General features: G+C 37.9%; 2 protein-coding genes across 5 annotated transcripts in view; one reads left to right on the plus strand and one right to left on the minus strand.

Moving 5' to 3' along the window:
- The window catches only part of Tsp97E (Tetraspanin 97E), a 119577-nt gene that overhangs the window by 47987 nt on the left and 47407 nt on the right, over positions 1-24183 (plus strand). For 2 of the 4 annotated variants that reach the window (XM_076209362.1, XM_076209364.1), the window contains exon 6: positions 576-714. In XM_076209362.1, coding sequence (XP_076065477.1) covers positions 576-656 — 81 coding nt within the window. In that variant the 3' untranslated portion in view covers positions 657-714. Of the gene's footprint in view, positions 1-575; positions 9334-24183 lie in introns of those variants that run through there. The other 2 variants (XM_076209365.1, XM_076209361.1) reach the window with 1 other exon arrangement.
- The window catches only part of LOC143039394 (facilitated trehalose transporter Tret1-like), a 66417-nt gene continuing 50561 nt past the window's right edge, over positions 8328-24183 (minus strand). The window contains exons 5-6 of the mRNA XM_076209360.1: positions 21909-22058; positions 8328-10515 (exon numbers count right to left, since the gene is read on the minus strand). Coding sequence (XP_076065475.1) covers positions 9775-10515; positions 21909-22058 — 891 coding nt within the window. The 3' untranslated portion in view covers positions 8328-9774. The remainder of the gene's footprint in view (positions 10516-21908; positions 22059-24183) is intronic.

A 24183-nucleotide genomic window follows, 5' to 3' on the forward strand; every position in this document is an offset into this window, starting at 1 on the left:
ACCAACAGAATGGAACAAAAATCCACACTTGCAGCATACTACTCAAACTTCAATAATAACCTTTCACCTCTACAACACAAAATATCCACACAAAAACACACACTCAGAGCACTAAACAAGTCCTTCAAGACAAAGTGCCAAATTCAATACTCCAACAACAATCCCCAGACATAAGTCACACAGAAAAATGCCTCCCACACTTGATAAGAACCACACTAGCGCTCCTGCACTTAGGAAACCATCCAGCATTAAAACTGTACCATCACAGAATAGGCATGGCCACAGATTCAAACTGTCCAAGATACAGCCACCACACAGGGGACACAGAACACCTCATACAACAGTACCCCACACTAACAATCCCTTGACAACAGCACATATATTTCCCCCAAGTGACTTTGGTCCTGCCCAGAGTCTAGTGCCCATCTGGAGGCCACATGTCTTCAGCAAGAGACCAAGGGCATGGATTGATTGATGGCATGTGTGTGTCTCTGTATGCATGCACACATACATGTGCTTATTTATCTTAATATGAACCAGCTCCCTAGTAAATTGATCACCATTATATATTTCAGGTGTTTGGCTTCCTTATTGCCAAACGACATCGGCATCAGATTGATCCAAGCAGAGCTAATGTGAAGTCCCTGCTGCATTGAAGAGAAGCCCTTTCCAAGCCTGTCAAAAGTCCTCCATCAGTAAAAGTTCGACATAAAGGTACAAAACCTTTTCAGTTCATGAGATATGGATTCTTAGTTTTCATGCTTGTGTAGCTGAGCATGTCTGTCTTCTGAGTCCAAATGTCATTGTGCTTTTAAATATGTTCAGTATCTTGTTCTTCTAAAGCTTCATAGGGCAATGTGGTCCTGAAAAACTGTGTTCTGTGAGTATTGAAGTCCCTCCTGCAGTGAATAACCCCTTCAACCCAGTGGCTTGCTCTACATATTTTGTTATGGCAAACACAACTAGATATGTTCAGTTGTATGGCTGACTATGAACAAAATGTGGTTAAATTGAAGCAAAACCCCATTTGTTCTGAAGCAGCCCTGTATCAGAATGAAATTCTATAGCCAGAAAAAAAATTGTAGGTTAAATCACCCCATGGAGGGGTTATCCTGTATTTAGGCTAAAATGTTTTTTAATGGATGTACAGTCAAGGTTTGTCATCATTTCATAGGTAATTTATTTCAGTATGTACCTTTTTTATGGGGAAATTTTTTATTGATATTATGTTAATGGCTGGTCTGCAAACTGTTCTTGTTGATTATAATTTAAATGTTATTGCTGATCAGTTAAGCATTTTTTTTGCCATATCAGTAATAAGTAAAAGATTGCCAATTGTAATGTGTATTGCAAAATATGTTTTTGTTTTGTTATACTTTGTGTCCACCCCAGAACTATGGAGAATTGTCTTTCATAAAAGGGAAATGAAATGGACATATGTGATGGGAATGATGCAATTTATAGATTCTTTGATAATTATTTTCATATTCATATGTAGATCTTCAGTGCTAAAGTAAATTATGTACAAGATGCCTTGTATACAAATTGATTCTTAAGTTTAATCACTAGAAATTTTAGTCGGATCATCAGGTTTGTATTAAATTCTTTACACACCCATGGGCATGCATATGTGCATGTGAGCACGTATTTAGGGCGTGCACACACACACACACACACACGCACACACACATGCACACACACACATGTCAATATGAAATTCGTACAAAGGAAGTTAAGAAAGTAAAGTCAGAAAGGGACCTAGGAGTAACTATCTCAAATGACATGACACCAGACAATCATGTCAACAAATTAGTCGGAATTTTTTAAAATTTATTAAGATCATTGAAGGAAGCTTGCTGACCAAGCGGGTTAGAGTGTCATTACTTACGGCGAAGGTCGAGGGGACGATGGTTTGAACCTTGCCACCAGCGAAGTTGGACCAAGGGCATGGTTCATTAAATTCCACACTACAAAGTCCTCTGTAAGCAGCACCGTCCTAGCCTCCTGATAGGGGGAGTTTGTGACGTTAAACCATATCATTAAGATCAATGAAAGTAGCCTTTGACTACATGGATGAAGAAATGGTAAAGAAAATACTAGTTTCACTGATAAGACAAAAAAAAACAAAAACATAATGAAACTAGAAAGAATTCAAAGAGCAATGACAAAGATGGCACCAACACTTTGCAATTTGACATACAAAGATCGGATAAACTAAATTTACCAACCCGGGAGCAAAGAAGTGATTTGCTAACCATTTACATAATTATGAAAGGAAGGGAAATTCTTGATAGGGATGACCTACTAAAATGGGACAGAAAAAATACAAGAGGACACAAGAAGAAATTTAAGAAAGTTACAGAAGAGATCTGAAAAAAGAATAGCTTCCCACAAAGAGTGGTAGATATCTGGAACAAACTGAATGAGGAAACAGTGAGTGCTAAAACTATACATGACTTTAACCCCTTCCATACGGTGCCGCACACGTAGGCGGCATGAGGAGCAAGTGGATATGTGAGGCTGCCATATCGGCGTCTTGATTATATTTATTGTAGTTGCCCCTGCGTAATGACATGCTCTCTAAACTGTCTTCATCACATTTTCTATGGTTATCAAAATTCACGGGTGAAAGAGAGGACGATCGATATAAGCGGTGACTATATTTTATGATGCGAGTATTATTACGACACATCATATGTCTGACAGCTAATGCTGCCCACGAGATTTTGAACCGTACTGAAGAGGTTAAGAAAAAACTGGATGCAGAAAGATACAATAACGGGTCACTACGAGCACAGCTCTCTTCCCACAAAATACAACTAGGTAAATACAGTGGTAGCATTCCCGGCTGCCACTATGGCAGTCCAGGTTCAAATCCCACCCAGTGCTGAAATAATTTCAGTATCACTGTGCTGCAAGTTGTTACTCCAACTCTCTTGGGTGGGGAGTTGGGTGTGTGCGTGCGTGTAAGGTCACAGCATTACCCATATATGAGCTCTGAGCTCTCTTTTGGGAGTGAAATAGCTGTTGATCATGAGTCCAAACACGTGAACCAAGACCATGGTGAATCACACACACATACACACAACAGGAGGTATACATGGAAAACTATTGAAATTGATAGAAGATTCCTTACATGGAAGAAAAATAAGAGTGATGGTCAGAGATAAAAATTCTACTTGGGAAGAAATGATAAGTGGAGTCCCACAGGGTTCAGTACTGACTCCGATAATGTTTGCTCTCTATGTAAATGATATGGATGAAGGTGTAGAATGTTACATGAACTTTGCAGATGATGCAAAACTACTAAAGAAAGTAAGTATGGAAAAATATTGTGAATCACTACAGAGAGATCTGAACAAAGCCTGGGAATGGAGTCAGAAGTGGGAAGTGGACTTCAACATTAAAAAATGTAGTATAATGAAATTTGGAAAATGTAAAAAAGAATATCAGGACAATATAAAATCGGTGCAAAGGAAGTAAAGAAAGTTGGTTCCAAAAAGGACCTAGGAGTAATCACCAAAGACATGTCCCCAGACAAGCAAATAAACAAAATAGTCGGAGAAACCTACAATTTGTTAAGATCAATAAAGGTGGCTTTTTATTACTTAGATGAGGAAATGGTAGAGAAAATACTAGTCACACTGATAAGACCAAGATTGGAGTTTGCAGCAACACTATGGACACCCAGTACAAAAAAGAATATAAAGAAAATATACAGTACTAGCAAAGGTTTTCTAAACTGGAACTACCAACCCTGGAACAAAGAAGAGAAAGAGGTGATCTGTTTGCCATTTACAGAATTATGAAAGGCATGGAAGTCCTTGATAGAGAAGACTTATTGAATTTATTAAATTGGGATAGAAGAAAAACAAGGGGACATGAAAAGAAACTCGAAAAGGACAGTTATAGAAGAGATCTAAAAAAACAAAAACAAAAGCAAAAAACACACAAAAAAAAACAGCTTTCCACACAGAGTGGTGGATGTCTGGAACAAATTGGATGAAACAATAGTGTGTGCAAACACCATAAATGAATGTAAGAACAAACTAGATGTGAGCTACAAAGATGGGTAACCACAACCATAGCTCCCCTTCCCATAGAATACAATTGGGTAAATACACACACACACACATACATGCACATACACACACATATGCACACACACACACACACCACGTATTGTGTATGCAAAGAGAGAAAGAAAGAGGGCAATCCCTTGCAAATTGCGATGGTGGTCGTGGTTGGAGTTTGTAAGACTGAAGTCCAGTGAGAAAGGGATTCAAGTTCTGAAGTTAGTTAATGCTAAGATAAGCTCTGGGAAGTTGGAAGTACCAGGCTTGATGTTGAATGTGTGAGGTAAGACAAGAATGCATGGTGGCTTGCTGCCTTACCTACACTATCTTCACAAATGGCTATATTTTCATATATTCAATGAATCTAACCTTATTTTGTGTACATTTTCCATTACCATGCATTAGTATACCAATTATTTTTATTATCTCTAAATTTAAATGCATTCCATACATCACTCCTATAGTTTTGTAATTACCTGCAGGATCTGTACATAATGAAAACCAAATGTACAAAGGAGATTGTTAAGTATTAATTTAAACAAAACTAACATCATTATAATTGTTAGCTCACCAAAACCACCCATGTCCCCAGATAAGAATATACAGCAGTCCCCATGCTTGATAGAGAGAGAAGGAAGAAAAGAGAGGTGACATGATTGCTATCATCAGAACTATGAAAAATGTGGACAGGGTTGATGGAGAGGTCCTAATGTGGGTCAGAAGAACATTGGGAGTGATAACACATAACTTTTGACTGGAAACCTTTAGCCTTATAGTAGCTGACAGTTGTCCTTAGGCCCTCCCACAGATCTCTGGAAAAAGACTTTAGACAGTTGCCGTTGTTGTTTTAATGTAGGACTGTTTCTATGTCACCTGGTGAAATTAGTGGGAGGAAAGGAGCCATTTCTGGTTGACACCTCTCTGTATATGAAAAGGTAGAAGAAATATAGTTGAAAAAGATGCAACTTGGGCCCAGTCCAGAGACTGAGTTTCAGCCCCTTGGTGCTGTATCTCCAACTGGAGGTTAGGGAGTTGACATGTTTTGAAAATGGACAGTAAGGAGATGAGGACTGCCACAGGCATGTACCCATCATAAGTCCTGTAATGAGAGTACATTGGGAAGGGGAAAAAGAAAAAGAAAATTTGAATGATATCAAGAAATAGTTTGTACAAATGCATTGATTTGTGGGGTAACATACATACATACATATACCAAGGCTTTTTCCCCCTTCCAAGGGAGGTAGCCAAAAAGGGAAAGGCATAAAAACACTCCCACCCATTTCATCCCTAAATACACTCCACACCCCTCCCACCCTCCCTCTCATCTGAGCACCTCCTGGATGATGGGTCATCCCTGCACCCTGCCCACCGCCCTGGGTCAGAAGCAGTGTCGCAAGACACAGTACATGAGGAGGAATGGGCAGGGGGATGGGGGGTGGGGTAGTATGTGTGAGTAAATTTTGACGCATCCCGAAGGGATTTCTCCCCGTCCTCGCCTTATATGCAAAGGGGGGATGGAGAGGGGGGGTCGCCGATTAAATGAAGCGGCCTTGCTGTGGATGTACTGTGGGGTAACATGGACAAAGAAATAGTTTGGTCAAACAATGTGGATGAATTTAAAACTAAGTTTGATGAAGAGATAAGACCCCACAAGTGTAGCTGTTATCTGTATATTACATATAGGTAAATATTGCTGTACAATGACTTAAAATTTGCAGGTACTTGTTAGTTGTAGGAGAATAGAAAAAGTCAGTCAATCTGTTGCCCCAGGTCTTTGTTGCAGGAGACCCACAGGTCCTAGGTAACTGGTAGCAGCCACCAAATTGGTTCAAAAGTCATTCAAAGAAATTATGTTGTGTTGTTTGGGTAAGGCTGGAATAGGGCAATGTAGGATGGTGGCCAATATGTTGTCATGCTAGTATGGTTCTTGCTTTTTATTGGAGGGATTTCTCTGAAGGGCTGAGATAGTAAGATAGTAGAATGTTTTACATATCGATGGAGAAGATTGAAGGAGTCTTAGACAGCACAGGCATGTTAAAAGAATGAAGGAGGATAGAGCAGAAGAAATGAAATATTTTAGATATGGATGGAAAACAAGATGGGGAGATGGGATAAACTGCAAATTAAGCTAGTTTCATTTTGGTGTGCATGACTTCAGACAAGGACAAATGAGAACAGAATGCAGGCATGAGTTTTGAATGTAGTTGAACTGTATATAGTAAATATTTATATATGATGTTAGCATGGGAAATGAATGTAGTAAAGAATAAACACTGCTGAATAAATTAATTAAGAAGTTAACATTTGGTAATGGTTTGGTGTATGTGTTTGTACTACAATACCTTCACCTCAATTGGGATGACAGTAAATAGTGAAGTGGGCCAGGATCTTTCTCTTATCAACTTCAGTGGTTTTTCCTCCACCATTTACTGACAACTAGCAGCTGATCTCCTGTAGCTGTGAGCTAATGACATTGAAGCTGTCCCTCATAATGACAATTTAGACAACAATCCAAAATTTCTTCCTAGAGAGGCCCTTGAGAAGGCTGGAGGACCAGCCACTGTGAGGCTACAGATTTCCAGTCAGTGAAGCTTGAGACAGCAATTATTATTATTGTGTTTGCATTCAGTAGATATAGTGAAAAATAATCTATGTTAGTTGAAGTTGTGGTTAACAGACTCGCATTTGATAAGGGTTTGCTGTATGTGTGTGTTCAGCAAAAGCCAAAGTCTTGTTTCATTTTTGGTCTGATGTTGTGTACATCTAGCAAAATATAATTTAACCTTTGACACAGTGTATATCATAACAGTTGCCTGCGTGAATCTTTTGGAATGTCTTATATCATCTAAGTCAAATAACACACATAAGGCTTCATTGGATTTGAACTTGTTATATGTTTTAATGAATGATTAAGGTAGGTGCCATGTTTTGCCAGATGTGAAATTGCCTTCAGATAAAGGGTAAATAGAAATTACTGTTTATGAGAAGACATATTTTAGGAAATGGATTAGCATGGTACACCTGCATGCCACAAGATTTTACATGTAGGATATGAGACATTTGTTAATTGAAAATAAGGCACTAATGCCCTCTCAGGTCATTCCTATTAAGAAAACCATACTCATACAAAAGGGGTTGCATTGCTTGTTTTGAAGATCCTAGAGACCCCTTTTCTTCAGATATTTTGATGAACTATGGTACAATATCATTGAGGCAAAACTGGGGCAAGACAATTGACTTTTGTGGTTTACAAATTGGAGTAGCCATATGTATCAGAAGAGTAGTGTTATAAAATACATTCCATTATATGTGAAATCAAATGACAATCATAGAAGTTGAGTCTAGTATTTCCAGTGATGTATCCATTTTTGCTCTTCTGGTGATTTCATGACTTGTGGTCTAATGCACCACTGTCTTGGTCCAAGTCTTTTAGTATTGGCTTCCAAGATTTGATAAGTTTAGGGAATTAGTAATGAGGAATAGCTGAGTGATAAGTTTGAACAAGAAAATATGTGTGTGTGTCTGTGTGTGTGTATATATGGAATTTGTTTTAAGACCCTTCTAATATGTAGGAGCCTATATGCGACTTAAAAGATGTTTTGTGATGTTTGTATCTCAGTACTTTAGCATTAATCATCAGGAGTTTAGCATTCCTATGAGTCTCTGGAACATAATTTGAGGTAAATGAGGATTTAGTTTTCATATATAATACCAGAAAAACCCATCTGTAGAAAATAGTTATTGGAGATGGGTATGTTGTCACCATCTTCATAGACTAATTGAAGGCACCAAATAAGACAGAGCACATGTTATATTCATTGATTTTTTCATTGAAATGTAAAAGGTCATTATGGTAGGGTCAATACTTAGCCTTGTGTTCTCTATAAAAGATATTTTACTAACTTTATACTCAAGAGAAGAACATGTGAATTGTTTCCTTTGGGGGCTTCAGTGTGAGATGGAATGACATTTGAAATGATTTACAGTTAAGAATACATATATGAGTGTACTATAGAAGTAGTACCCTTTCTATGTATGTAAAACTATGCCTAGATATACTTGAACATAAAGAAATGAGTACATATCAATATGATTGTATAAGTATTTGATGGACTTGCATCAGAAAAGTTGTACTTCACAGCTCTTTGCCATTGGATATTTTTAGCTTTTTTTCTTGTGTGTGTTTTGGTGCCACATTTTAGGTTTTATTGTTAGTAGGTTTTGTAAGGGCTCATCCTATTGTGATTTCAGTTTTGATTTTTTTTTTTTTTTTTTTTTTATGTGTATCACAGGAAATATTAATATTTGGAAAAGCTTGGAAACTTGTACAATTTTTTTTTTTTTTCAAATTTTCCTGATGAAACTGATTTCACAATGGTGAGAGAAACAAGGAACCTGTAATAGGTCATCTTGTCAGTTTTGCAAGGTATCATTTACTCTAGTCATATGTATTCCTTCCTATAAAACAAAATAATTAGGTTATAATTTTATGAACCTTGGGAATTCAGTAGTGATACTTTACTATAACAACTTGAAGTCCATCTGTTGCTGTAGTTATTGTTAACTGATATAACTCTTACCTGCCATATAAGGCTAAACAGGGAACAAACAATTGCTTAGTCAGACTATTTATTGTAATAGGAATTTCATTTGTTGCTGCTTTGCTAGTATGGTAGTCTTCAGTGTCAGTATGTATCATCTAGTTTTACTTCATGATATTGCTTTGTGGTTTATTATAAGAGATAATATCCTGGATTTTGATAATTTGTTTATAATGTTCATGGTAAAAAGAATGAAAAGGCATTGATACTCCATATACCATGAATCACATGTTTGGTACTTCATTTCATTCAGTACAGTATCAGTTGCACCTGTCATTGGAAGTATGGTTTTTGGTCATCATAAATATGTTTACAAGTTCTATATATTTACATTGATAAAAGAGCTCTGAAGTGTTATTGTTGAATTTTGTACACATCAGCTGTAAAGAGAATGTTTCTATACAAGAAGCTTCCCTATAGTATAAGAGTGCCTCAGACCAGACCCTGTACTGTAGATTACAATAACGAGTTTTGTTTTTATGTTAAAGGAAATTCTAACTCAAATGTAATATTCAGCAAACAGAGGTTTTCTAGTCCTTGATACTGGAAGATTAGAGAGTTGATAATGATATTGATATGGTATGGCATTCAACAAAAGTGTTGTCTTTTGTGGATTGTAATGAAATGTTTATTTGGAAAGTAAACCTTTGATGATGGTTTGAGTTTTATATACCCCAATATATATATATAGTTTAACTCCTTCATGATTGAACCTTGACCTTAGCTGAATAAAATTTACTGGCATTAGTTTGAATTAAATCTGTGAATTTCATCATTATAGTGAAGGATTAATCAAGATAATTCTAACCCCTTAAACAAACTAATGTAGTCTTACTCAACAGAAGGGTCAGGGGTAGGATTTCTTTATCTGCTATGAATGCTATTTCAAGGTATTGCCCCTCTGTCGTCATCTACCCAAGAAGAGTGACAGTGTTTAGGTTTTCTTTACTGTATATAAAACCTATAAAACCCCCTTTCAAAGTTTTGCAACCTTCTATATACATATATCTCCTGTCTAATAAGAGGGACACAAGAATTCTATACTCTTCAAAAAAGTACAAGCACTAGCCCAATGATTGCCTGATAAAGGGCTAACTTTAAGAAGCCAATGAAGAGTAAGAGAGTGCCATTACAGTTCGGCAGTCCAGAACTGCAACTTCTTGATGGTGAAATCTTTTACTCATGTTTTCCATTTTACATTGGTTTTTTGGTTTTTCAAAAACATCTTGCAAGTCAACAAGGGACCGACCTCTTGTTTCGGGAACCCACAACCAGAATATAATTGCCAGCAGGTAGTTGAAGGCTGCAAAAATAAAGAATGAATTCTCAAGACCAATCCCAACCAACATGTTGGGGAAGGTGATAGTGTTGATAAGAGCCACCAGGACTGAGACATTGGTGCAGATGGCCACACCAATGGGTCTTACAGGTGTAGGGATGAGCTCACTGGCTACTAGAGCTGGGACAAGACCCACACCCAGTGTCAGGCTGACAACAAAGATTAGCACAAAGAACACAATTAGCCATCTTGGGAGAGCTGGTACCAGTAGGCAGATAGAAGTCATGATCAAGGAGGATCCACACACAAGACCTGATATGATAAGGAGAGGTCTTCGGTTGATCATGTCTACAGTCACAGCTGACAGAATGCTAGCAAGTAGACGAACGAGGCCGACCAAGATGGTGCAGAAGAAGGGGTCAAGGTCAACATTGGCTTCCTCAAAGAGGAACACTGTGTACTGGAAGATGATGCTCTGTCCACTCATGAGTCCTGCAGCTGCTGATACAGCCATAACTATAACTGGTTTATAGTTCTTCGACAGCTTCAGTAGCTGAAACTGAAACAAGAAACATAAAAGAATTAATAGAAACTAACCTCCACACACTCATCACCTGAAGTACACATGCAGATACTGACAGAAATGTGAGTCATACACAAAAACACAAAATATTTTTACTGGTGATACCAGAAGAATATGTGTATCAATCACATAATACAGTGCCTCCAAAGTATGCTGAAGACATGACAAATGTAGGGAGCTGAATAAAATCTTATGACAGCAGCCAAAGAAATAAGAAGAAAGATTATTTCCATCTACAGGTTGTAGTTGTCATTCCCTAGACTGATCTCCCTGAGGAATGCCATGGCTGGAACGGGTTTTCCCACAAATCCCATATAGAGTGTATATTGTGTTGTTGGAATGCATGATTGCAAACAATGCAGTCTTCCATAATGTGTTGTATGGTATGGAGTGCAGTGTTGTATCCTGGTCCTGGTGTGGTGGTATCTACACTGCGGGACCACCCCTCAACTCCCAGCATGAAAGATAGGGCCAAACTGCCACAAAAAGCCCTTACCTCCCCTGCAGGTGGCACAGATCCCTGGTAGTAACTTTGGTTATCAGGGCAAGTACCATTTACAGGTCAGTGAGTGTACCAGTGCAACTCCACCTTAATCACTAGTGTCTGATTGCATGTTTAATTAGGACAAAGGATTACAAAGGCGGAGCATGCCGACAGGAGACCTTTTGATCCATATCTAGGTCGGATGCGAAAAAAAAAATCATATTAATAATAAAATAATAAATAAAAACTATGATTATGTAAATAACAAATAAAATACATAAATAAATGCATAGGTATAGTTAAATAATAAAACAGGTAAATAGTAAATAATAATAAATTGACATATAACTAATAATAAATGAAAATCAGACAGACAAATGATAACAAAACAAAAACAAATAATATAAGATAAATCATAATCATTACAGCATCTTACTTAGGTATTTATCTAAATGATTCTTAAAGCTTCGAACTGAACTACATTGCACTACCTGTGCAGGAAGTTTATTCCATTCATTAACTACACGGTTGGCAAAGTTGTTTCTACCTACTTCCAAATTGAATCTATTTCCGGACAGTTTGAGACCATTGTTTCTTGTCTGATTCTCATTCAGTGTAAAAATTTGGTCACTTTTGATGTTGTCAATTCCCTTTAGAATCTTAAAGACCTGTATCAAGTCACCTCTGAGTCTACGCTTTTTTAGGGAAAACAGATTCATATGTTTTAGTCGATTTTCGTATGATTTATTTTTGATATTTGGAATCAGTTTTGTGGCTCGCCGTTGTACTTTTTCCAGTCTGTCAATGTCTTTAATGAGATTCGGTGACCATACGGAAACAGCATATTCCAAATGTGGACGAACTAACGATTTATATAGCTTGTTAATGAGTGATAGACTTTTGAAATCAAAAGATCGCACAATCAGTCCTAGAATCTTGTTTGCTTTCTCAGAGGCTGAAATACACTGCTTGGATGATTTGAGGTCGTTACTGATAATTACGCCGAGATCTTTTTCACTATCCACTTTTGTTAACGAATTTCCAAATAACTTGTAATCGTACTTGCTGTTATTTTTACCTATGTGCATTACCTTGCATTTACTTGTGTTAAATTTCATTAGCCACTTTTCAGACCATTGCTGTAATTTATCTAAATCTTCTTGAATATCTAATTGGTTTGAGTGATCATTTGCCACTCCGCACAGTTTTGTATCATCAGCAAATTTGGAAACAGTAGATTTTAGTCCATGGTCTATATCATTTATACTATGAATAGAAGTGGCCCAAGAACGGAACCCTGAGGAACTCCACTTGCAACACTTTTCCATCCAGAAGTTTTTCCATTTAAAACAACTCTCTGTTTTCAACCATTCAACCAATTACTAGTCCAACCTAATAGGCTACCACTTATTCCATGCAAAGCTAATTTAGTAAGTAGTCTTTCGTGTGGGACGGTATCAAAAGCTTTTGCAAAGTCTAGATATACTAAATCTATATTGTTTCTTTTGTCATAATTCGAGATAACTGTGTTGTAGAATTCGAGTAAGTCACGCAAGAACGTTTCCTCGGAGTTGTCAGTGGGGGATGGGCAAACATCTCGATGGAGCAGAGCCACACTCATCCTTCTCCTTTAGCTCTGATATATATGAATCTGGGACATCACAACAACAGTGGTAAATCTTGAATCCCATTTGTGCCCCCCAATCCCTCCCATCTGATTGAAATCATTAAGAGTCAGCTAAGATAAAATCTAAATTTAGATACAGGGAGTCTCTCATCATTTGAATAAAGTAAGGCAGTGCAATATAGTTCAGTTTGAAGCTTTAAGATTTGTTTAGATAAACACCTAAGCAAGATGCTGTAATGACTGCCATTTACTTTATATTATTTGTTTGTTATTATTTGTTTGTTTATTTGCTTGATTTTTATTTATTAGTTATCTGTCAATTTACTACTATTTACTATTCACCTGTTTGTTAATTATTTAACTATACCTATGCATTTATTCACTTTATTTATTATATTATAATTTTTATTTACTTTTCATTAATTTATTTATCATTATTACATTTTTTTCTGCATCTGACCTAGTTATGGACCAAAAGGTCTCCTGTCAGCATGCTCCGCCTTTGTAGTCCTTTGTAGTCCTTTGAAAGGAGGTGAAGAAATAAGTTTTCCATATAGATGTATAAATATGTAGAAGATATTAGAAGGTGATATAGCCCAGGTTGAAACACTACATGAGTTCAAATCTAAATGTGACAATTGGAAATAAAAAACATAGATCAAGTTGGAAACGTACTTGAAATTGAGTCTAGGTATGTTAGAATATTAGAGACTAGGAGACTGGACACAACGGGCATTGCTCCTTTACTGTATAGTACAATTAGGTAAATACACACACGCAACACACACACACACGCACATGTCGGTTGGAGTGGCAGCGAAGTTCGGGCCCCGGAGTTATCCAAGAATTTCGAGGACCACAACGACAAGGAAGTACCTGTGTTGTATTTACAGGGAAGGGGAAAGCTCGTGGTGTAGTGGGAAGGTGAAGAAAAAAGAGAAGGGGAGGGATTACTGAGGAAAATGAAAGGAAATGAGGAAGGGGACGGATGGACCCAGGATCTTAGGAAAGGTGTAAACAAACGGGGGGCGGAATATACAGACAAACAACAAGGAAGCAGAGGTGTAAAGAGCAGAAATATAGATAATAGCAGCTCAATGGAAAGAGATGATAACTACTTTTATGGATTTAAAGAGGGAGGAGGGGACAACCTCCTCCGACTAGTAAATCTATAGGAGAAACTAAAAAAAAAAAAAAAAAAAAAAAAAAAATGAACGAAGATTAGGTTTGACCAATTAACTCTAGTTGCAGAGAAAGTTCATAAACTGGAAGAACTAAGAAAAGAGAATCAAAATCTAACTAAAGAAGTAGAAAAATTGAAAAGACAGTTAAGAGAAGTAAAGGTAGAGAATGAGGAATTAAAGAGGAATAACAAAGAAAACAGAGTCCATAACAAAAGTAGTAGTTGGAAAAAGGTTCAGGAGAATAACAAAATTCAATTTAGAGATATAGTGAAACAACAGATGAAGGAACAAACTGAAGGCACAGTTATTAAAGTGATGAGAGAGAAGGAGAATATAGTAAGAGACTTAGCAGATAAAAAGAAATGCATAATTATATTAGGGATGGCAGAGAAGTATAATCTAGATAAGACTACAAGAATAAAGGAGGAAAAGGAAAAAGTAAATAGTATATTAAAAGTAATTAATATGAACCAGAAATAGGGAAACAAATAGAAGAAATGTGTAGGCTCGGAAAATATAACGCTGATAAGACTAGACTAATTAAGGTTAAATTCAGGTCATAAACGACAGTAGAGAATATCTTAGCAAAAACAGGGAAACTAGCAGACAGTGAGCAATTTAAACAGGTATGGATAAAAAGAGAAATGAATAAAGAGGAAAGAAAGGAGAAAAGAAAAAGACTGGAGGCTAAAAAGAACGAGAAAAGAACAGACACAGAAATAGAGAAATTCTATTGGAATATGAAAGTGAGGAAATGGTTCATAGCAGAGAAAAACGGAAGGGAAACAGAAAACACGATGGAAGTAGCAGAAAATTAAAAGTGTCTTACACAAAAATAGATGAATTAATAACAGGCTTGAACGAACTGAATGATTACCTGAAGAAAAAAAAAAAAAAAAAAAAAAAAAACGGACATAATGGGAATTGTAGAGACAAAATTGAAAGTTCCATTACCATCCAACAGTGTAGGACATGGTACATATAATTGTTGGATTAGAAACAGAGAGGTAAAACAAGGGGGTGGAGTTATGTTCCTGACTAAGAAGGATATAAATGTGAGGAATGTCACATATGGAAAGAATAGAGAAGAGATGATTACGATGGAAGTGGAGGACAAGGATAGGAAGAGCAGGAAGTTTGTAGTAAATTATGTGTCTCCTAAACCGACTTCGTGGGAAGAGAGAGAACACAGAAATATGTTAGATGACACCAGAATATCACTAAATAAGATAATGGAAGATGGAGGACGAATAATTATAATGGGTGACTTTAATTGTAAAGAAATCTGCTGGGAAGAGATGACAGTTAAGGGTGGAGATGACCTATGGGGAAATGTATTACTTGATATGATTATTGAACATACAATGATGCAATGGATACAGGAGAATACTAGGTATAGAAATGAGGAAGAACCATCGAGACTGGACCTAATAATCACATCAGAACCCGAAATAGTGGACAAGATCGAATATAAAACACTATCAAGTAAAAGTGACCACATATTGGTTGAACTGGAACTAAATGAGGAAAAATACATGAAAACGAACAATATAGAAAGGGAAGATTGATGTATGAAAAAAAAACTTTGACAAAATGAAAGAATTTCAAAAAGCTGACTGGGAAAGAATACACAAGGAGGATACAACAGTAGAAGAGAAATTGAGTATTTTGACAAAACATTATAAAGGAGTGGAAAAGTATGTGCCAAGACAAAAACAAGAAAAAGGATATGTAAAGTGCTGGTACAACAAAAGTTGTAGGCAGTTAAAAGACAAAAGGGATAAAGCTTGGATAAAATGAAAAAAAAAGACAGAAAACCTGAAAAATGGAAAATATATACTAGTTATAGAAATGAATATGTACAAGTGCGCAGAGAAGAAAAGAGAAAATACGAAAAAGATGTAATAGAAAAATGTAAAGATCAACCAAAAATTATTTTACAGATTTGTAAACAACAAACTGAAAAACAAACAAGAATTAGAGAAACTACGACAAGGAGGAGTCGAATACACAGAGGAAATAGAAATGGCAGAAATTATGAATAAGCATTTTAAATCGGTGTTTACAAGGGAGAACATACAACCTAGAGATATCGAATGGGAGGAGAGAGTTCCCCCTATGAAAGAGATAGAAGTATCAAGAAATGAAATAATGAAACACTTGAGTAATCTCGATGTCAGAAAATCGCATGGACCGGATGAAATGGTAAACTGGATTTTGAAAGAATGCAGGAATGAACTAACAGACAAAATACATAGCCTAATAAACAGTTCATTGAAAGAGGGAAAAGTTCCAGAAGATTGGAAAAGAGCAAATATAGTACCAATATATAAAGGGGGAAACAAGGAAGACCCTACTAACTATAGACCGGTCTCTCTTACAAGTACGATAGCTAAAATCTGTGAAAGAATTATCAAAACTAGATGGGTAAAGCATTTGGAAAAAACAACGTACTAAATCCAAGACAATTTGGATTTAGACAAGGACGATCATGCGTCACAAACTTAATGTGTTTCTATTCAAGGCTAATAGATGTAATACAAGAAAGAGATGGATGGGCTGATTGTGCATTTCTAGACCTAAAAAAAGCTTTTGATAAGGTGCCACATAAGAAGTTGCTTAAGAAATTAGAAACTGCAGGAGGAATACAGGACAAACTACTGAAGTGGATGGAAGACTTCTTGCATGAAAGAAAAATGAGAGTGGTGATAAGAGACAAACACTCTAATTGGGATGAAGTGATAAGTGGTGTTCCACAAGGAACAGTTTTGGCCCCAATAATGTTTGCTATATATATTAATGATATGGATGAAGGAATTGAAAGTTATATGAGCTTCTTTGCGGATGATGCAAATTTGTTGAAAAAAGTGAACACTGAAGGTGATTATGAATCGCTACAGAGTGATCTCAATAAAGTATGGGAATGGAGTAGGAAGTGGGAGATGGAATTCAATATCAAGAAGTGTAGTATAATGGAATTTGGAAGAAGCAAAAAAAGAATAGTGGGATCATATAAATTGGGAGAAGAAGAAATAAAAAAGTAGAAAATGAGAAGGACCTGGGAGTCATTATTATGAATAATATGTCCCCTGAGAAGCATATAAACAAAATTTTTTGAGAAACTTATAATTCAACATGGCTTTTGCATACTTGGACGAAGAAATGTTGAAGAAAATACTAGTTACTTTGATAAGACCAAGATTGTAATATGCAGCGACAATGTGGTCACTAAGTACAAAAAATGTATAACAAAACTTGAAAGAATACAAAGAGCAATTGCAAAATTAGCACCAACACTCAGAACTATCATATGAAGAGAGACTAACAAAACTTGAACTACAGAAGTTAGAACAAGGAAGAGAGAGAGGAGACTTGATAACTATTTATAGAATCATGAAAGGCATAGAAACTATTGATAGAGAGGATCCAATAAAATGGGATAGTAGAAATACAAGAGGACATGGAAAGAAAATCAAGAAAGACAGTTATAGAAGGGACCTGAAAAAGAACAGCTTTCCCCACAGAGTAATAGACATCTGGAGCAAGTTGGACGAAAAAGTGGTGTGTGCAAAAACAATTCATGAATTTAAAAACAGTTTAGATAAAATGAGACATAAAGACGGGACACCACGAGCATAGCTCCCCTTCCCGTAAAATACAACTAGGTAAATACAACTAGGTAAATACACACACACACACACACACACACACACACACACACACACACACACACACACACACACACACACACACACACACACACACACACACACACACACACACACACACACACACACACACACACACACACACACACACACACACACACACACAAATGGGGTATTAAGTGGCTCTCAGTCCTGTACAGGTACACAAATTAGAAACTTGGCAATTCACAAATGGAAACTGCATGTATGAGAAACAGAAACGCGCGAGTCTTCACGACTAATCTGCCACACTCCCACGTGAAATCGGTTTTCGTGTTGCTTGGTTGATTTGAAAAGATACGCAGAGATGTTTACTTCAACAATTAAAATGCCATGAATGAGTGTAGCGTGACTTGATAATACGATTTTGCACCAAAATCAATCCCCTTGTGTCTAATCATCTAAATGACACCAATGACGGGCATACCATGGAAGTTGACATGAGTAAACGATTCCATTTCTGTAGGTAAATGTATAGTTTGTTGTTGAATATCTTATATATTTTCACAATAGCCTTTTATAAATAATTTCCTTGTACAGGGAAATACTTGTAACACTCAACACCAAACATTATATTTATGTGGTAAAAATTATAGGTTGGAAAGACTTGGCTTTTCGTGCAACCTCCGTGTCACGACCCACCTATGGGCCAGGCTAATCGCGACACGGAAAAACAGCTCGGACGATTGACAGAGAATTCAGGCAGGATAATTAAACTCTTCGTTAAAATCAATTATCATTTGCAATAGTAAGATAGAAACAAACAACATAAATGGGCATAGAATAAGAAAAATTAGTTATATACAAGCAGCGGCTTCGCCGCTCCTGGCTACGACAGGTTGCTTGACCTGCTTCGCGCCCTGGGGCTCCGCCCCTTTGTTAACCCAGATGTGTAAATAAAAGAACTTTATGCAAAAATTGTTTTTATTTAGTCACACATGTAATATTACGTTTCTTAGCCGCAGGAGGGTTGCATTCTTCGTCGTCTGTCCCGTCAGCGTGTTTATCCACGCTTATTGATTTACGTTTTGCTGTTTTCTGCCCGCCATCCGTGTCTTCATCACTCATACGTTTGATCTCTGTCAGTATGCTTTCCAACTTCTCGCGCAATTCCCTATTCTCTTCCTTCAGATTGCCGCGCAATTCTCTATTCTCTTCCTTCAGTTTGGTTAAGGTGTCTTATTCTTCTTCTTCTATTCTTTCTTCTTCTTCTTCCTCTTCTTCTTCTTCTTCTTCTTCTTCTACTTCGCGTTCTTCTTCTTCACGTTCTTCTTCTTCTATTTCTTCTATACACACATACACATATACACCTATGCGCACACATATACACATGCACATATCTATATACACATTGACTATATGCGTCGGGGGCCCCCAGAGAATCGGCGGGGGCCCCCAGAGGATCAACGGGGGCTCCCAGAGGAGCCGCGGGGGCCCCCAGAGGAGCCGCGGGGGCCACCAGAGGAGCCACAGGGGCCCCCAGAGGAGCCATGGGGGCCCCAAGGGAACCACGGTGGCCCCCAAAGAAGCCATCCCATGAATTCAAGGGGACCCATGGCCTGTCGTTAGAAATTATACATTTCGATATGATGTAGCCTACGCTTCTTTGTCGTTTTGTCTCTTGGCATCGTATCGGTAGTCGATATTGTATAGTAAATCAGCCTTACTAAAGTGTCCCCCAAACACCGTCAGCACTGAGGTAATTTCAGAATCATTTTGAAAGAGAAATGCATCTATAAGTTCCTGTGATCAGACTTTGCACCGTTTTTAACGATCTTATATCCTGAGAGATAATGCCGCATGAACGCCTCTCAATCCACATCGTTCTCGGCCAATCAGTCGTCTGCGTTGCCGTGACGTCACCACTCTCGGCCAATCTGTCATCTCCGTTGCCGTAACGTCACCACTCGGCCAATCAATTGTCCCCGTTGCCGTGACGTCACGGGGTGTTACCAAAACACCATCGTGACCGAGAAATTTAGAGACAGTTTTGATTTAATTTTCTTATTTATATTTAGACATGAATCACAAATGAGTACTTAAACAATTATCAGGTAGAGTACCTAGGTGTGCGCTTGTATGTAGCACGTAAGAACAGGTGGGCGAAACAAAGTCTCGATGATGGTGCAAACCAGTCTTGCTTCTGATTGTTAGGAGTCCCACCAACGAAAAATCGTCTGGTCCGATGTACAAGTCTCGGGAACAAATAATTTGTTTGAGGAGAGGCTGATGCACGATTACTTCTGTTAGGGGAATCCTCTGGTAGTTTGTGAACACATATAAGATAGGTTGGTGTCTCGTAGTAGGAAGATAATAGAGAATATAGAGTCGCACTTAGTCCAGCAGCAGTCTGGAGATGTCTGAAACAATTTGGAAAAAACGAAGGCTTTGCTCTTCGCGTGGAGATTGCCAATTCACTTGAAGATTGTATAGTGTAATTGTAGAGGTCCAAAGGATTTTTTTAGTTGAGTTGTCGTAATCGACGAATGTAGAAATTTTCTACGTAGATTCAGATGAGCCCGTGGGCCTCCGCTGCTTCTCTTGTCTTCTGCCGTCGCTCTCTGCTTGCGTCTCTCTCTGGTTCCCTCACTGGTTCTCTCTCCGTTCTGGTTCTCTCTGGAGTTGCTCTTTGCCCGGCATTATATAGCCAGGGAATCGGTGATTACGTTTCCTGGATTGAGACGTATTTAAAGTAGGTAGTTTGGCCAGCTCCAACCAATGGGAAGGAAGAATATGTTTTCGCGTCAAATAATGTAACATTTTTCTGAGCTTGACGTCATCTGACAGAACGCATTAGAAGCGCACCCCAACAGAAGGGTATTGCTAAATATTTTACTTTATAACATACGTATTATGAAATACATTTATAATATACATTATAACATACACTTACAACATACATTAACAACATACATTAATGATAATACACAACCTATCATATTCACGCAAGGCGTGCCTTAAAAATACTAACAGGAAACTTTATTCACGGAAGGGCGTGACCCATCACAATCACATAATTCTATTCACGCTAAGGTCGTGGCATTCCGCCTTTTGATAGACAAAAGGACTAAAATCTTACAAGTATCGAACCACTTTGTTAATTTCACTATGCAAGTATATCGTTTGTTACTGATTGATGCATTTCTTTTTCTTCGGAATCATGTGAAAAATCCCAACCAATTGAGCATTTCCTCCTGTCGACAAATGTCCATCAATCCGCCTCTCGCCCAGTATCATTAAGACGCTATATTTTCCGTCGTTTTCCTTCATTTCTAACGTAGCTTATCTAGCTGCTTAATCACTTCTCAGGACTCCTTTATGTGAAACTTCTAAAGCAGTTTGGGATGAGGGAGTTTCTTCAGATGGCTTCATTATTCTATACAATATACTTTTTATACAGTATACAGTATACTTTTTATCGAAAATATGAGTTAGTGACAAAAATATATTTGCATAATGAAAAACATAGTGCTTCACGGCCTCTGGCTATGACTGCACGCATCTAAGACGCTGCTTATCAAGAAAAAGAAAGGGAGAAACTGATTATATTATCATAGAGCAGGGGCTCTCAATTTTTTTCCCGTTACGCATCCCGAGAGTCCTCAGACCATCGACCCCCCTTAACCAGGTACAGAATATAGAATAGTAGTATATTAAAAGTAATTGAATATATAATGGTACCGTAATAGATATAAAATGGTTCATATTATAATGACTTCATTCAACAGTTGATAATTAACATAAAAATAAATTTACAGTCATACTACACATGCAGGAATGGAACTGTAGTTACGTTATTGTCAACCAGTATTAAACTTCACTGCCATCCAAGTAGCTCTGTAAACCGTTCCGCGAACCCTTGGTTGAGAACTCCTGATATAGAGGGAACCGTTCGGAAAGGTCCAGTGCAGACTAACTTTCAGAGGTAGCAATTTATTTATTTCAAAGACAGAATTAGAGACAGAACGGTTAAAAAAAATCGCAAGACATTAGTTGTGTATCAGAAGTTACAAATGAAGTAATTTCGTTGTGAATTATATGAAACGAGGAAAAACATTTGAGTAGAATGGCATATCGAGAGTTCGTCAGAGAGACGCAGAAAAAGAAATTCCTTGTAAATAAACACAAAGTAAGCAAAGCTTTCTGGCAGACTTAGACTACCTCGATTAGTCCCTCTTTATTGTTGGCCCGTGAGTCACACAATGAAAAGTTTTTGCACTGCTGTTGTGACTTAGTGTTAGATGTGTAAGTCTTTTGTATGCTGAGTGCATCTCATGCAGATAACATTTCCAGACGGATTCTGTATTGATACCATTGAAATGCTCGGTGGTGACCGGATCATAGATGGGCTAGTGCTTGACTCTTACCTGATCTTTCACTGTTGCTGAAGGTTGCTTAGCAATGCCTTCCCGGATCTTGTCAATCTCAGGCTGGACATCGTGTTGCTGTCCCCGTAAGAAGAAAAGTGTCCTCGTGGCGTCTTCGATCCGTCCGTGCCTCGCCAACCAATAAGGTGACTGAGAAATCATAAATGACCTGTTAGTACAACCGCATGGACTTGGATGATCTTAAGTTATACAAGTAGACCCAGACTTGCATGCATTTTCAAACTGTGCTGAAGCTCCTATGTCTGCATGTATTTTAGAGGCCTTTGTTGAACTTTACAGAGACACGTCAAGCACCTTGTGTGTACGTGTGCGCGCGCGCGTGTGTATGTGTGTGCCGTTCACAGTAGTTTTGAATCACGTGGCGGACTCTTGATGGACAGCTATTACTCTCCCGGACGAGAGCTCCTTAGCCCATATGACCCGACATGTGGGTAATGCTATGAATTTACACAAACACACAGTAACTCGTTACCCAAGGAAAAGGGTGACTGCTTGTAGTGTTTTGATATTTTTCAAGTTCTGGGCGGGAACAGATCTCGGAATCGCAAGTTTAGCAGTCCAAGACAGTACAAATACACCACTAAGCCAAGTGTGTGTATATATATATATATATATTTTTATATATATATATATATATATATATATATTGAACATTTTTAGAAGCTCTGCCATGGGATTCGAACCCTGGCCCGTGCGTAGATAATCACGAGGCCAAGACGCTAGCGACCATGCTACATGGGATGGTTCAAAAGGACTGTATTAGTCCCCGACCATGCTTCACGTAACATTGGAAAATCTAGTCTCATTTTCATCCAATCCCCGTATTAGGCGAGTCCTCCGACAAGTTGTGTATGTTAAAGACAGATTGAACATTTTTAGAAGCTCTGCCATGGAATTCGAACCCTGGCCCGTGCGTCGATAATCACGAGGCCAAGACGCTAGCGACCATGTTACATGGGATGGTTCAAAAGGACTGTACTAGTCCCCGACCACGCTTCACGTAACATTGGAAGATCTAGTCTCATTTTCATCCAATCCCCGTATTAGGCGAGCCCTCCGACAAGTTGTGTATGTTAAAGACAGATTAAACATTTTTAGAAGAGTGGTCGGGACTAGTATAGTCCTTTTGAACCATCCCATGTAGCATGGTCGCTAGCGTCTTGGCCTCGTGATTATCGACGCACGGGCCAGGGTTCGAATCCTATGACAGAGCTTCTAAAAATGTTCAATCTGTTTTTAACATACACAACTTGTCGGAGGGATCGCCTAATACGGGGATTGGATGAAAATGAGACTAGATCATCCAATGTTACGTGAAGCGTGGTCGGGGACTAGTACAGTCCTTTTGAACCCAATGTAGCATGGTCGCTAGCGTCTTGGCCTCGTGATTATCGACGCACGGGCCAGGGTTCGAATCCCATGGCAGAGCTTCTAAAAATGTTCAATCTGTCTTTAACATACACACACACACACACACACACACACACACACACACACACACACACACACACACACACACATATATATATATATATATATATATATATATATATATATGTGTGTGTGAGTGTGTGTGTGTGTTACAGTAAGATTGTGGAACTAGGGATTTCGTGAAATCCCTAAAACTTTCAGGGAATTCGTGAAATTACTGTTTCACTTAGGGACTTCATGAAATTACTAAGATATATAGGGACTTCATGAAATCTCTGATAATAGTAAATACACAGAACAACAGAAGCTTTATTTTGAAATTTTATTCATAAATCATCATATCATAAAAAATATGTATAAAACCAAGTAGAATGTATTAGCACATTAAAGCTAATGCTTATTTTTCCAAGTCAGACTTCTGTGACATCTGCTATTACAAAGTATCTTTGTTTTAAAACACTTGCATCTGATTGTCTGATACTATTTGCTACAGTCACAGTGGAAGAACCCTTGCCCACCAGAAGCTGTAGACCTGAGGGCTTGATGGAGTGTAATGGTACAGTCTGTGTTGACATCAGATTCATTTCAAAATCTGAGGACAAAGGTCAAACTGATTCCTGGAATACTTTGTGCTCAATATCCCAGCTTTTACTGCAATTCTGTACAAGTCATTTTCATTTCTGCCAACAATAACTCCAATAATGTTTCCTGGGTTACCTCTCCCTCTGTCAACCGTAGGTATTGGAACAGCAACATTGTCTCCAACTTCACCAACCTTTAGATCAATACGAGAGCGCTTTATAATTCGTTCTGGCTGGAATAA

Source organism: Oratosquilla oratoria, chromosome 26, assembly GCF_046742065.1.
Source record: "Oratosquilla oratoria isolate Oo_2021 chromosome 26, ASM4674206v1, whole genome shotgun sequence".
Classification (NCBI taxonomy): Eukaryota; Metazoa; Arthropoda; class Malacostraca; order Stomatopoda; family Squillidae; genus Oratosquilla; species Oratosquilla oratoria.